The 14,598-nt window shown below is 42.7% G+C and overlaps 2 protein-coding genes across 2 annotated transcripts; one reads left to right on the top strand and one right to left on the bottom strand.

Moving 5' to 3' along the window:
* The first annotated feature begins 3,642 nt into the window (after positions 1-3,642).
* Positions 3,643-8,847, top strand: LOC132555399 (uncharacterized). The gene is made up of 2 exons (XM_060219748.1): positions 3,643-4,461; positions 8,773-8,847. Exons 1-2 carry the CDS (start codon positions 3,643-3,645, stop codon positions 8,845-8,847), a joined length of 894 nt encoding a protein of 297 aa, XP_060075731.1.
* A 3,504-nt stretch (positions 8,848-12,351) lies between these two features.
* On the bottom strand, positions 12,352-14,598 carry LOC132555402 (uncharacterized). The gene has a single exon (XM_060219751.1). The coding sequence runs from the start codon at positions 14,596-14,598 to the stop codon at positions 12,352-12,354; it is 2,247 nt and encodes a 748-aa protein (XP_060075734.1).

The raw sequence follows: 14,598 nt of genomic DNA on the forward strand, positions 1-14,598 counted from the left end.
CCCTGGGATCTCATCTGGCTATACAATCCAAGAGGGTGAAAACCCTGGGATCTCATCTGACTTTACAATCCGAGAGGGTGAAAACCCTGGGATCTCATCTGACTATACAATCCGGGAAGGTGAAAACCCTGGGATCTCATCTGACTATACAATCCGAGAGGGTGAAAACCCTGGGATCTCATCTGATTATACAATCCGAGAGGGTGAAAACCCTGGGATCTCATCTGACTATACAATCCGAGAGGGTGAAAACCCTGGGATCTCATCTGACTTTACAATCCGAGAAGGTGAAAAAAAAACCTGGGATCTCATCTGACTTTACAATCCGAGAAGGTGAAAAAAAAACCTGGGATCTCATCTGGCTTTACAATCCGAGAGGGTGAAAACCCTGGGATCTCATCTGACTATACAATCCAAGAGGGTGAAAACCCTGGGATCTCATCTGACTATACAATCCGAGAGGGTGAAAACCCTGGGATCTCATCTGACTTTACAATCCGAGAAGGTGAAAAAAAAACCTGGGATCTCATCTGACTATACAATCCGGGAAGGTGAAAACCCTGGGATCTCATCTGACTATACAATCCGGGAAGGTGAAAACCCTGGGATCTCATCTGGCTATACAATCCGTGAGGGTGAAAACCCTGGGATCTCATCTGACTATACAATCCAAGAGGGTGAAAACCCTGGGATCTCATCTGACTATACAATCCAAGAGGGTGAAAACCCTGGGATCTCATCTGACTATACAATCCGGGAAGGTGAAAACCCTGGGATCTCATCTGACTATACAATCCGAGAAGGTGAAAAAACCCTGGGATCTCATCTGACTATACAATCCGAGAAGGTGAAAAAACCCTGGGATCTCATCTGACTATACAATCCGGGAAGGTGAAAACCCTGGGATCTCATCTGACTATACAATCCGAGAAGGTGAAAAAACCCTGGGATCTCATCTGACTATACAATCCGAGAGGGTGAAAACCCTGGGATCTCATCTGACTTTACAATCCGAGAAGGTGAAAAAAAAACCTGGGATCTCATCTGACTTTACAATCCGAGAAGGTGAAAAAAAAACCTGGGATCTCATCTGGCTTTACAATCCGAGAGGGTGAAAACCCTGGGATCTCATCTGACTATACAATCCAAGAAGGTGAAAACCCTGGGATCTCATCTGACTATACAATCCGAGAGGGTGAAAACCCTGGGATCTCATCTGGCTATACAATCCGTGAGGGTGAAAACCCTGGGATCTCATCTGGCTATACAATCCGAGAAGGTGAAAACCCTGGGATCTCATCTGACTATACAATCCGTGAGGGTGAAAACCCTGGGATCTCATCTGGCTATACAATCCGTGAGGGTGAAAACCGTGGGATCTCATCTCTCTTTATATCTGTTATCATATTTCTGTGTTTCCAGTGTTAGGTACAATACACCGATTTACTGTTGGGGGAACACTTTCCCTTTGTCACAAAATAATATCATTTCAATAAAGTGAGTTACACAAAGCAAGAAAAACAAACGATATACCGGAAGGTTCCGGAAGGGTTCGCAAAGGGCTCCGGAAAGATAAGCCTTTTCTGCTTCATCAACCCCCGCGATGTAATCTTGGTTAATCCAAACACAGACACCTGTATCTAGAACGTAAACAATTCGATAAAAGACGCCAGTCTACTATGTATATTGGACTGGATTTACATCTGTTTGTGATCAAAGTCACAAATTCCACGAAGCTCTGAAAAATATAACAATATAATAACATGGCTGTCGTTACAAAGTTCTATCGAAAACAAACGATAAAAATGTAAGCATACTTGTACTTTCAATTTAACGTCACCAAAAAACTGAAAATTCAAAAGATTCGAGAAACATTGTATATGGCAGAAAATGCGAGAAAGTCGTTGGCAGCGAATATTATAATTATAATAAAATGTATTTAATAAAATGTACAACAGTGACAAAATATTACATAGATGAATAATTTTAGAGGATTCGAAAACAGGAACTAGCACGGACCTTCTCGGAAGTCATGCATAAGCCTACGCTATTGGATAAAAATGCAACAAAAAGGTCGAGTCACAGTGACCTACTTTAACATGTTTGGTATTTGTAGATATTATTCTATATATGATGATTAATGAAGTCTGGTCATACAGTCTAGGTCATTAGTTTAATCAATGACGGCAGGACTGGACACAAGTTCTAACATTAGTCAAATTGTAGTTTATGAGACTGAAAACTACAGTTTACAGTGATTCTATCGGTGTAGGAAACCCCTCATGTCTCGATCTCCAGTGTAAACAAAAATGGCTGACGATCACATTCGATTTTTTTTCATTTCAGCAAGAGGCCTTCACAAATTGATATATAAATCAAATAATTAACTTTGCCAACATGTGAAATTATAACAAAACGAATTTAATATCAGCCATACAATTGGCAACAAAGTCCTTAAAACACGAGATAACTAAGTTTGTCAACTTCTCTGTTAGACGTGGGTCTGACGACAGCGCATACAGGACGGAAAAGGCCGACTTCCATCTATTATTTCCATACTTATTCTACTCTGAAAACCAGACCAATTCATACGACAATAAAAACGTATATAAATCGCGGAGCTGATGCAGCGTAGAAAGTAAGAAAGATAAATTAGTACAGGGAAATTTGTCATTACAATCTCATGACTATTTGTTAGGGGATTGGTAGGTAAATGTTTATTTAGGAAATATGACATGTTGTACAATAACTGCAAACGAGTTATATATATATCTATATAATTAAGGCTGCTGAGTATATTTGTTTTCTGGTAATAGTTGTTTGTATAACTGATATATGATCCCCCGCTTAACGTCAGCGTTGAAAATCATTCCCTGACTTCTGTGTTTATCATTAAAAGTTATCAATACTTGTAATCGTTATTTAATCTATATATAGATCAATCACAATAAATAAGATGTCTTGCTAGCATCATTGTACAAAATTAAACTATTTTTGCACGTTTACAAGAGCCACGTGACTAGATTTTGTTAGGTTCTATATAACACTAAGTGTGCAGCCGAATGTGCTCTTCACCTGAATGTTTGTATACAATCTTCCAAACACTGTGACGTCATCAGTCCAGTAGAAGTATACCTATCTGGTATGAATATTATTTTGATTTACATGGAGGCCGAGAATTTAGTCCGATCAGTATGGATCAGTCGATAGATCAATACACACATTTAAATCTCTACACAGGTAAGTAAGTACACGTCGAGCACACATCGAGTACCTGGCCTGTAAGTACCTGTACAATACTGGAACATCACCTACAAACGACACTATGGACACCCGGGAACAGATGGACTCCAGTCCTTAACGTTGAAGTAGACATATGACCAGACACTGGGACAACTGTGAGTACAACGCCACCTGTTATAGATTGTTTAAGAGTTGAGCGATGTTTGTCGGTGCCACCATGTTTTGGTAGCGCTGAACAGTGTGTTGGTATCAGCATGTTATGACAAGTTTGGAGATCATCCAAATTATCACGACAACGTGAACATGTATATACCGTGGACAATCGTGTCAGCCATTATGATATAGTCACGTGAAATATGTGTATGTGACAAACCAGGATATCAGTATAAACCTTCTCAGATGTGTTCTGCCAATATGTCGTTATCTGAGAGATTCCCTGACCCACTGACAGTGTTTAGTGCACGTCTTCCACACGAAGCCCAATGTCTGCTCACAGACATCGCTGTGCTTCCTGGTGCATTTATTGTCATTGATAACGAAAATAAAAGTGTCAAAAGATTCAACTCGGATATGACGTTAGTCGATGTTGTCAAACTAGATGATCCCTGTGGCGTCACCAAACTTTATTTATCCTCTCACGTGGCTGTGACTCAACCTCAGCAACAAGTCATCACTTTCATATCCGTGGAAACGGGCGGCAAAATGTCTATCAGTTCTTCCAGACATACAAACCGGAAGTACCAGTCTGTATCCTGTCTGGACGAGATGCGCCTCGTGGCTGGATGTTGTGAGTTAGGCCATGGATCTGTTGATATCTTGACTTTTGAAGGCGACGTGCTCTTTTCTATAGAAAGAGATGACAATAAATCACGTATTTTTCGCACCCCGGCGAGTCTGACGTGCTTTGCTGGTCGGTATGTACTAGTGTGTGACTCCGGCCGGAGGGAACTGGTGTGTGTCACTACTAAAGGAGAACTTAAATTTGTTCACGACCCTGAAGGGACTCCTAGCGGAGTGGGCGTGACAACGTCTGGTGACGTGTACATGTCTGTTTATGACAGAGGTGTAGTCCAAAAACTAGACGTAAACATGGGGACCACGTGTGACGACTACCTACCGGAAATGGATATGAAGTTTCCCCTAGCAACATGTTTGTCTGACGACAGGACAATTGTAATCACGGAAGAAATGCCAAGCGATAGGATAATGATTGTGAACGTAAGTGAAAACGTCAATAAAGCCTATCGTGGTACATGTTAATGAAGCCTTTAACACGTGACAGTATCGTGGTACATGTTAATGAAGTCTTTAACACGTGACAGTATCGTGGTACATGTTAATGAAGCCTGTATCACGTGACAGTATCGTGATACAGGTTGATGAAGCCTTTAACACGTGACAGTATCGGGATACAGGTTGCCGAAGCCTGTATCACGTGACAGTATCGTGGTACATGTTAATGAAGCCTTTAACACGTGACAGTATCGTGGTACATGTTAATGAAGCCTTTAACACGTGACAGTATCGTGGTACATGTTAATGAAGCCTTTAACACGTGACAGTATCGGGATACAGGTTGCCGAAGCCTGTATCACGTGACAGTATCGTGGTACATGTTAATGAAGCCTTTAACACGTGACAGTATCGTGGTACATGTTAATGAAGCCTTTAACACGTGACAGTATCGGGATACAGGTAGCCGAAGCCTGTATCACGTGACAGTATCGTGGTACATGTTAATGAAGCCTATAACACTTGACAGTATCGGGATACAGGTTGCCGAAGCTTGTATCACGTGACAGTATCGGGATACAGGTAGCCGAAGCCTTAAACACGTGCCAGTATCGGGATACAGGTTGCCGAAGCCTGTAACACATGACAGTATCGGGATACAGGTTGATGAAGCCTATAACACGTGACAGTATCGTGATACAGGTTGCCGAAGTATATATCACGTGACAGTATCGTGATACAGGTTGATGAAGCCATTAACACGTGACAGTGTCGGGATACAGGTTGATGAAGCCTTTAACACGTGACAGTATCGGGATACAGGTTGATGAAGCCTATAACACGTGACAGTATCGTGATACAGGTTGCCGAAGTATATATCACGTGACAGTATCGTGATACAGGTTGATGAAGCCATTAACACGTGACAGTGTCGGGATACAGGTTGATGAAGCCTTTAACACGTGACAGTATCGGGATACAGGTTGATGAAGCCTGTAACACGTGACAGTATCGGGATACAGGTTGATGAAGCCTTTAACATGTGACAGTATCGTGGTACATGTTAATGAAGCCTTTAACACGTGACAGTATCGTGGTACATGTTAATGAAGCCTTTAACACGTGACAGTATCGGGATACAGGTTGCCGAAGCCTGTATCACGTGACAGTATCGTGGTTCATGTTAATGAAGCCTTTAACACGTGACAGTATCGGGATACAGGTTGCCGAAGCCTGTATCACGTGACAGTATCGTGGTACATGTTAATGAAGCCTATAACATTTGACAGTATCGGGATACAGGTTGCCGAAGCCTGTATCACGTGACAGTATCGGGATACAGGTAGCCGAAGCCTTAAACACGTGACAGTATCGGGATACAGGTTGATGAAGCCTATAACACGTGACAGTATCGTGATACAGGTTGCCGAAGTATATATCACGTGACAGTATCGTGATACAGGTTGATGAAGCCTTTAACACGTGACAGTGTCGGGATACAGGTTGATGAAGCCTTTAACACGTGACAGTATCGCGATACGGGTTGATGAAGCCTTTAATACATAACAGTATCGGGATGGAGGTTGATGAAGCCTGTAACACGTGACAGTATCGGGATACAGGTTGATGAAGCCTTTAACATGTGACAGTATCGGAATACAGGTTGATGAAGCCTATATCACGTGACAGTATCGGGATACAGGTTGATGAAGCCTATAACACATGACAGTATCGGGATACAGGTTGCCGAAGCCTATAACACGTGACAGTATCGGGATACAGGTTGATGAAGCCTATAACACGTGACAGTATCGTGATACAGGTTGCCGAAGTATATATCACGTGACAGTATCGTGATACAGGTTGATGAAGCCATTAACACGTGACAGTGTCGGGATACAGGTTGATGAAGCCTTTAACACGTGACAGTATCGGGATACAGGTTGATGAAGCCTGTAACACGTGACAGTATCGGGATACAGGTTGATGAAGCCTTTAACATGTGACAGTATCGTGGTACATGTTAATGAAGCCTTTAACACGTGACAGTATCGTGGTACATGTTATTGAAGCCTTTAACACGTGACAGTATCGGGATACAGGTTGCCGAAGCCTGTATCACGTGACAGTATCGTGGTTCATGTTAATGAAGCCTTTAACACGTGACAGTATCGGGATACAGGTTGCCGAAGCCTGTATCACGTGACAGTATCGTGGTACATGTTAATGAAGCCTATAACATTTGACAGTATCGGGATACAGGTTGCCGAAGCCTGTATCACGTGACAGTATCGGGATACAGGTAGCCGAAGCCTTAAACACGTGACAGTATCGGGATACAGGTTGATGAAGCCTATAACACGTGACAGTATCGTGATACAGGTTGCCGAAGTATATATCACGTGACAGTATCGTGATACAGGTTGATGAAGCCTTTAACACGTGACAGTGTCGGGATACAGGTTGATGAAGCCTTTAACACGTGACAGTATCGCGATACGGGTTGATGAAGCCTTTAACACATAACAGTATCGGGATGGAGGTTGATGAAGCCTGTAACACGTGACAGTATCGGGATACAGGTTGATGAAGCCTTTAACATGTGACAGTATCGGAATACAGGTTGATGAAGCCTATATCACGTGACAGTATCGGGATACAGGTTGATGAAGCCTATAACACATGACAGTATCGGGATACAGGTTGCCGAAGCCTATAACACGTGACAGTATCGGGATACAGGTTGCCGAAGCCTATAACACGTAACAGTATCGGGATACCGGTTGATGAAGACTGTAACACGTGACAGTATCGTGATACATGTTGATGAATCCTATATCACGTGACAGTATCGGCATACAGGTTGATGAAGCCTATAACACGTGACAGTATCGGGATACAGGTTGCCGAAGCCTGTATCACGTGACAGTATCGGGATACAGGTTGATGAAGCCTGTAACACGTGTCAGTATCGGGATACAGGTTGATGAAGCCTGTAACACGTGTCAGTATCGGGATACAGGTTGATGAAGCCTGTAACACCTGTCAGTATCGGGATACAGGTTGATGAAGCCTGTAACACGTGACAGTATCGGGATACAGGTTGCTGAAGCCTGTATCACTTGACAGTATCGGCATACAGGTTGATGAAGCCTTTAATACGTGACAGTAACGGGATACAGGTTGATGAAGCCTGTAACACGTGACAGTATCGGGATACAGAGTGCCGAAGCCTGTATCAAGTGACACTATTTGGATACAGGTTGATGAAGCCTATACACGTGACAGTATCGGGATACAGATTGATGAAGCCTTTAATACGTGACTGTATCGGGATACAGGTTGATGAAGCCTGTAACACGTGACAGTATCGGGATACAGGTTGCTGAAGCCTGTATCACTTGACAGTATCGGCATACAGGTTGATGAAGCCTTTAATACGTGACAGTATCGGCATACAGGTTGATGAAGCCTTTAACACGTGACAGTAACGGGATACAGGTTGATGAAGCCTTTAATACGTGACTGTATCGGGATACAGGTTGATGAAGCCTTTAATACGTGACTGTATCGGGATACAGGTTGATGAAGCCTATACACGTGACTGTATCGGGATACAGGTTGATGAAATCTTTTAATCGAGTAAATTTTGTGTTTGAGTATCTCTTCGTTGGCGACTGTTTGAAGCAGGTCACCATTTGATAACATATAGTAAAGTTTGATTTGATCCCAAAGGTACAGACGAAATATGTTCCCTGAATGTTATTGTATTACATTAATGAAAAATAATCTGACATAATGAACTACTTTACGTTCCACAATAAATTGGAGTTACCTCCCTTTACCTGTTATATCCTAATTTAGTATTTATGTATTAATTCTGGAAAGGACTGATATAGGCTCAGCCTGTTGTCCAGTCCGTTTAACATATGGAATGTTAATAAAATTTTGTTGAAATTAATTACATTAATGATATTTCAACCACGTATACAAGGAATGTAAAAGGAGGGGGAAAATGTTGCACTTTATCCCCGAAATTGGTAAGGTTATTTAGTTACTCGGGAATTTTCAGTGAAGTACAAATTAACGGCACTTTTTGTACGATAACAGGTGATCTTGTGACCAGCGAAGTAACGGAGTAAGGGAGTTTTGTCCACCTGAAATAACATTACTGCTATACACTAGTCATGTAGTTCTGTATGACACCAAATAACTTCTCATTCTGATTATCTCGAACCTTGCGGTCTCGAATCGCGCAACCAGTACAAGCTACTTGTCTTTTTTTTCTGTTTTCAGTTAGATGCCTACGAAAAGACGAGTAGGCGGAGTCCAGCGGTGAAATTATCCAATATTCATTTGACAGTAGACTAGTTATATCATGGAACATTTTCATCCTGGTCACCGATACAGTGTGTCAGAACTATCAACAGTACACCGGGGACGTTTGTGTGAACAATGTGTCAGAAATGTTAACAGTACACCGGGGATGTTTGTGTGAACAATGTGTCAGAAATGTCAACAGTACACCGGGGACGTTTGTGTAAACACAGTGTGTCAGAAATGTCAACAGCACACCGGGGACGTTTGTGTGAACAATGTGTCAGGAATGTCAACAGTACACCCGGGACGTTTGTGTAAACACATTGTGTCAGAAATGTCAACAGTACACCGGGGACGTTTGTGTAAACACAGTGTGTCAGAAATGTCAACAGTACACCGGGGACGTTTGTGTAAACACATTGTGTCAGAAATGTCAACAGTACACCGGGAACGTTTATGTAAACACAGTGTGTCAGAAATGTCAACAGTACACTGGAGACGTTTGTGTGAACAATGTGTCAGAAATGTCAACAGTACACCCGGGACGTTTGTGTAAACACATTGTGTCAGAAATGTCAACAGTACACCGGGGACGTTTGTGTAAACACAGTGTGTGTAAACACATTGTGAAATGTCAACAGTACACCGGGGACGTTTGTGTAAACACATTGTGTCAGAAATGTCAACAGTACACCGGGAACGTTTATGTAAACACAGTGTGTCAGAAATGTCAACAGTACACTGGAGACGTTTGTGTAAACACAGTGTGTCAGAAATGTCAACAGTACACCGAGGATGTTTGTGTAAACACAGTGTGTCAGAACTGTCAACAGTACACCGGGGACGTTTATGTAAACACAGTGTGTCAGAACTGTCAACAGTACACCTGGGACAGTTGTGTAAACACATTGTGTCAGAAATGTCAACAGTACACCGGGGACGTTTGTGTGAACAATGTGTCAGAACTGTCAACAGTACACCGGGGACGTTTGTGTGAACAATGTGTCAGAAATGCCAACAGTACACCAGGAACGTTTGTGTAAACAATGTGTCAGAAATGCCAACAGTACACCAGGGACGTTTGTGTGAACAATGTGTCAGAAATGCGACTTTAAACACAGGTCAGAAATGTTAGTCATCAATGTGTCAGAAATGTAACTATAAACACAGTAGGTTAGAAATGTTAGTCAACAATGTGTCAGAAATGTAACTATAAACACAGTAGGTTAGAAATGTTAGTCAACAATGTGTCAGAAATGCGACTTTAAACACAGGAGGTCAGACATGTAAGTCAACAATGCGACTTTAAACACAGTAGGTCAAATATGTAAACATCAACAATGTGTCAGAAATGCGACTTTAAAAACAGGTCAGACATGTAAGTCAACACTGTCAGAAATACGACTTTAAACACAGTAGGTCAGAAATGTTAGTCAACAATGTGTCAGAAATACGACTTTAAACAGAGTAGGTCAGAAATGTTAGTCAACAATGTGTCAGAAATGCGACTTTAAACAGAGTAGGTCAGAAATGTTAGTCAACAATGTGTCAGAAATGCGACTTTAAACACAGGAGGTCAGACATGTAAGTCAACAATGTGTCAGAAATGCGACTTTAAACACAGTAGGTCAGAAATGTTAGTCAACAATGTGTCAGAAATGCGACTTTAAACACAGGAGGTCAGACATGTAAGTCAACAATGTGTCAGAAATGCGACTTTAAACACAGTAGGTCAAATATGTAAACATCAACAATGTGTCAGAAATAATTGTGTATGTGAAGAGTGCGTGTTAGAAATGTAATTGCCGACCTTACGTCTGGGGTATGTATGTGAAGAGTGCGTGTTAGAAATGTAATTGACTACCATACGTCTTGGGTATGTATATGAAGAGTGTGTGTTAGAAATGTAATTGCCGACCTTACGTCTGGGGTATGTATGTGAAGAGTGTGTGTTAGAAATGTAATTGACTACCATACGTCTGGGGTATGTATATGAAGAGTGTGTGTTAGAAATGTAATTGCCGACCTTACGTCTGGGGTATGTATGTGAAGAGTGCGTGTTAGAAATGTAATTGACTACCATACGTCTTGGGTATGTATATGAAGAGTGTGTGTTAGAAATGTAATTGCCGACCTTACGTCTGGGGTATGTATGTGAAGAGTGTGTGTTAGAAATGTAATTGACTACCATACGTCTGGGGTATGTATATGAAGAGTGTGTTTTAGAAATGTAATTGCCGACCTTACGTCTGGGGTATGTATGTGAAGAGTGTGTGTTAGAAATGTAATTGACTACCATACGTCTGGGGTATGTATATGAAGAGTGTGTGTTAGAAATGTAATTGACTACCATACGTCTGGGGTATGTATGTGAAGAGTGTGTGTTAGAAATGTAATTGACTACCATACGTCTTGGGTATGTATGTGAAGAGTGTGTGTTAGAAATGTAATTGACTACCATACGTCTGGGGTATGTATATGAAGAGTGTGTGTTAGAAATGTAATTGCCAACCATACGTCTGGGGTATGTATATGAAGAGTGTGTGTTAGAAATGTAATTGCCGACCTTACGTCTGGGGTATGTATGTGAAGAGTGCGTGTTAGAAATGTAATTGCCGACCATACGTCTGGGGTATGTATATGAAGAGTGTGTGTTAGAAATGTAATTGACTACCATACGTCTGGGGTATGTATGTGAAGAGTGTGTGTTAGAAATGTAATTGACTACCATACGTCTGGGGTATGTATGTGAAGAGTGTGTGTTAGAAATGTAATTGACTACCATACGTCTGGGGTATGTATATGAAGAGTGTGTGTTAGAAATGTAATTGCCGACCTTACGTCTGGGGTATGTATGTGAAGAGTGTGTGTTAGAAATGTAATTGCCGACCTTACGTCTGGGGTATGTATGTGAAGAGTGTGTGTTAGAAATGTAATTGACTACCATACGTCTGGGGTATGTATATGAAGAGTGTGTGTTAGAAATGTAATTGCCGACCTTACGTCTGGGGTATGTATGTGAAGAGTGTGTGTTAGAAATGTAATTGACTACCATACGTCTGGGGTATGTATATGAAGAGTGTGTGTTAGAAATGTAATTGACTACCATACGTCTGGGGTATGTATGTGAAGAGTGTGTGTTAGAAATGTAATTGACTACCATACGTCTTGGGTATGTATGTGAAGAGTGTGTGTTAGAAATGTAATTGACTACCATACGTCTTGGGTATGTATGTGAAGAGTGTGTGTTAGAAATGTAATTGACTACCATACGTCTGGGGTATGTATGTGAACAGTGTCTGTTAGAAATGTTAAAGCCAACAGATCGCCGGGCTGGTGAAAAGAATCATGAGATAAAATATTGATATCACTGTGAATCGCTATCTCATTGTTTCAAAGCTGTTTATTGTCCCGACCATGTACATGTATTTGTATATCGGACAGAAGGACGTCTGGACAGTTGTTCACACATAAAACACTAAACATGAAGTTTTGTAGTTCTTTGTCTTTATGATGGAAAATCATTACATCGTTACCCAAAGAACCACATGGTCTTCAGCCAATAGTAGCCACAGGGTCTGGTGACGTCACTTTCACGATAAGTGGCCTGATAGAGAGGGTCAGCGTCATCCTGAGGCCTTGGGTGTGGGGCAGTGGTTCGTCCTGAAGGGCGGCATTAGTTCCGGTGAGTCGCCATGCCGCCACAGGACGTAATGAGAGAGGCAGTGGCACTGTTTCTGTTTGAATTGTGACGTCACTAGCATCCAATGGGAGCCACGCGACTAGGTGTGTCACGTTTTGGAAGATATTGGCTTGGCCGAATAGGTACACGTGTCCGCGATCATCTTCTTTTAATGCAGTACGGAAATAACTCTTTCCCATTTTACCAAGAACAGACTCGAACATATGAAAAACTGCTTTCTCCGTGAAATTGTGTTTGATAGAGGTAGTTAAACCGCTCCTGCAGAACAATGTGTTACAGGTGTCGCTGTTCGCGTAGAAATACCATGTGGCTCTGGCAATGCCGAGACGTGCAGACAGGAAGAGCGCACGGGCTCCGTACAGTGCCTGGGCGCTTTCCGTAACGCATTCTGTAGCAAAACAGTTCTCTTGCCCGCCGTCAGCGTCCCAGCCCCACTCTGTCAACCAAACAGGTTTACAAGGGGTGTTGACGTCCCTCCAGCGAATCATGTTCCTGATGCTGTTGAATGTCGAATCCGGATGTTCGGGATATGTCCCTACTCTCTGGCCGTTTTCATTGGTGATAAAACTGTACGCATGCGTATTGATAACACTGATATTCGTTGCAACGGCTTCCTTCACTCTATTACCGATGTAATTTCCGCTTTTTGGTTCCTCTGGAGCAATAGTGTAAGCTTGGAAGGCTCCAGGAAGGACATTCATTATCTGGTCGACATCTCTTACGCCTGCGGTCATGCCCTCTAAAACGGTGGCATAGAAATCGGCACTATAATCCCATGGTTCATTGCCCACCTCCATAGCGGTCACTAGACCGTTACCTATTTGAGGGCCGAAGTGCCTGCCGAACTCCCTTCCGTATGTGTAGGCAGATTTACGTGGGTTGTTCCAAACATTAGCAGCAAATGTCTTATTGAGGAATTGAATAGATGTGTCGACCTTAAGACCGGCCGATCGCCACGTGCTGTATTCCCTGTCCCAATTTAGCCACCAGGACGCATTGGTACCATGACCTTGACCCATTTGTTCAAACTGCGGATCGAAATCTGGGTCCCGTACGTCCCAGTCGAGATTGTGGTAGTTCCTGGCGTATGACGCGACCCTGCTGTACAGTGAGGCACCATTTGGATTGTGTCCCCATCCCCAGATACCGTTCACTCCTAGCATCTCGCCAATAGACACAGAGTTCGGTTTTGCCTTCGCGGCAGGTCCCCACATTCCAAACTCGTCGTAGGAATCTATTTCCCAGCAGTAGACCTTGTTGTAATTCTTCAGTTTCACATCGTACTCTAGCGCTATGTATCTGTACTCTGTTGGCGAGTGTAACCGCGTGTATACAGCGTGTAATGCTGTAGGCTGTAAATCCCGCACTTTGTCCCAACTTTGTCCGTCTACAGACATAGTGAGACTTGTGCTGTATGCCGTATCCGTCCCGGCCCAGTGTCTCGTGCGGACCACGCCTATTCTCCGTACCACACCCAGGTCTACCACAACCCTCTCCTGACAGCTACCTCGCCCCAGAGCGGCTACCTCCTTCAGTCTGAAGGACAATCCTGATTCCAGTATGATATTGTCTACTTTGGTGTTGACGACAAACGTTCTCCGGTTATAGTTGTCGCTCTGATTAAATGTTTGCAGTATGGTTTCAGCACCGTGTATATCCTCAATCTTCAACTCAGTGTCGCCATTGTAAACTCCCCATACTGATATCTGAGCAATGTCTTCACCACTCGTGTCTATTATGATCTCTGCTCTATGATTTTGTCCGATGCCTACTAGACTTGTAGTGTACATACTGCTGTCTGTCAACAGGCGTAAGTCATGGTCTGGTGCTCCATTCACTCGACAAGCAGACGTTTGGCAAAGATTGAGCAAAACGTTCATACTCGGACGTGATATGAATCCTGTTGGAAGACAGGAACCGGAAGACCAGTGTGTATCGTCATTGCCATCCAAAACGAGGCCGGGATTGTTACCAGTTGACGAGTTCACAGTGACTCCGGCTCTCTTTGTCCATGACGTAACCAGTCCAGCATCAGGATCCCAGCTACGGACTTCGTGGACAATAATTAAGAGAACTAGACCTGTCGGTATCAGTTTCAT

Source organism: Ylistrum balloti, unplaced genomic scaffold (genome assembly GCF_031769215.1).
Source record: "Ylistrum balloti isolate Yb309-2 unplaced genomic scaffold, AGI_CSIRO_Ybal_v1 Utg370484, whole genome shotgun sequence".
Classification (NCBI taxonomy): Eukaryota; Metazoa; Mollusca; class Bivalvia; order Pectinida; family Pectinidae; genus Ylistrum; species Ylistrum balloti.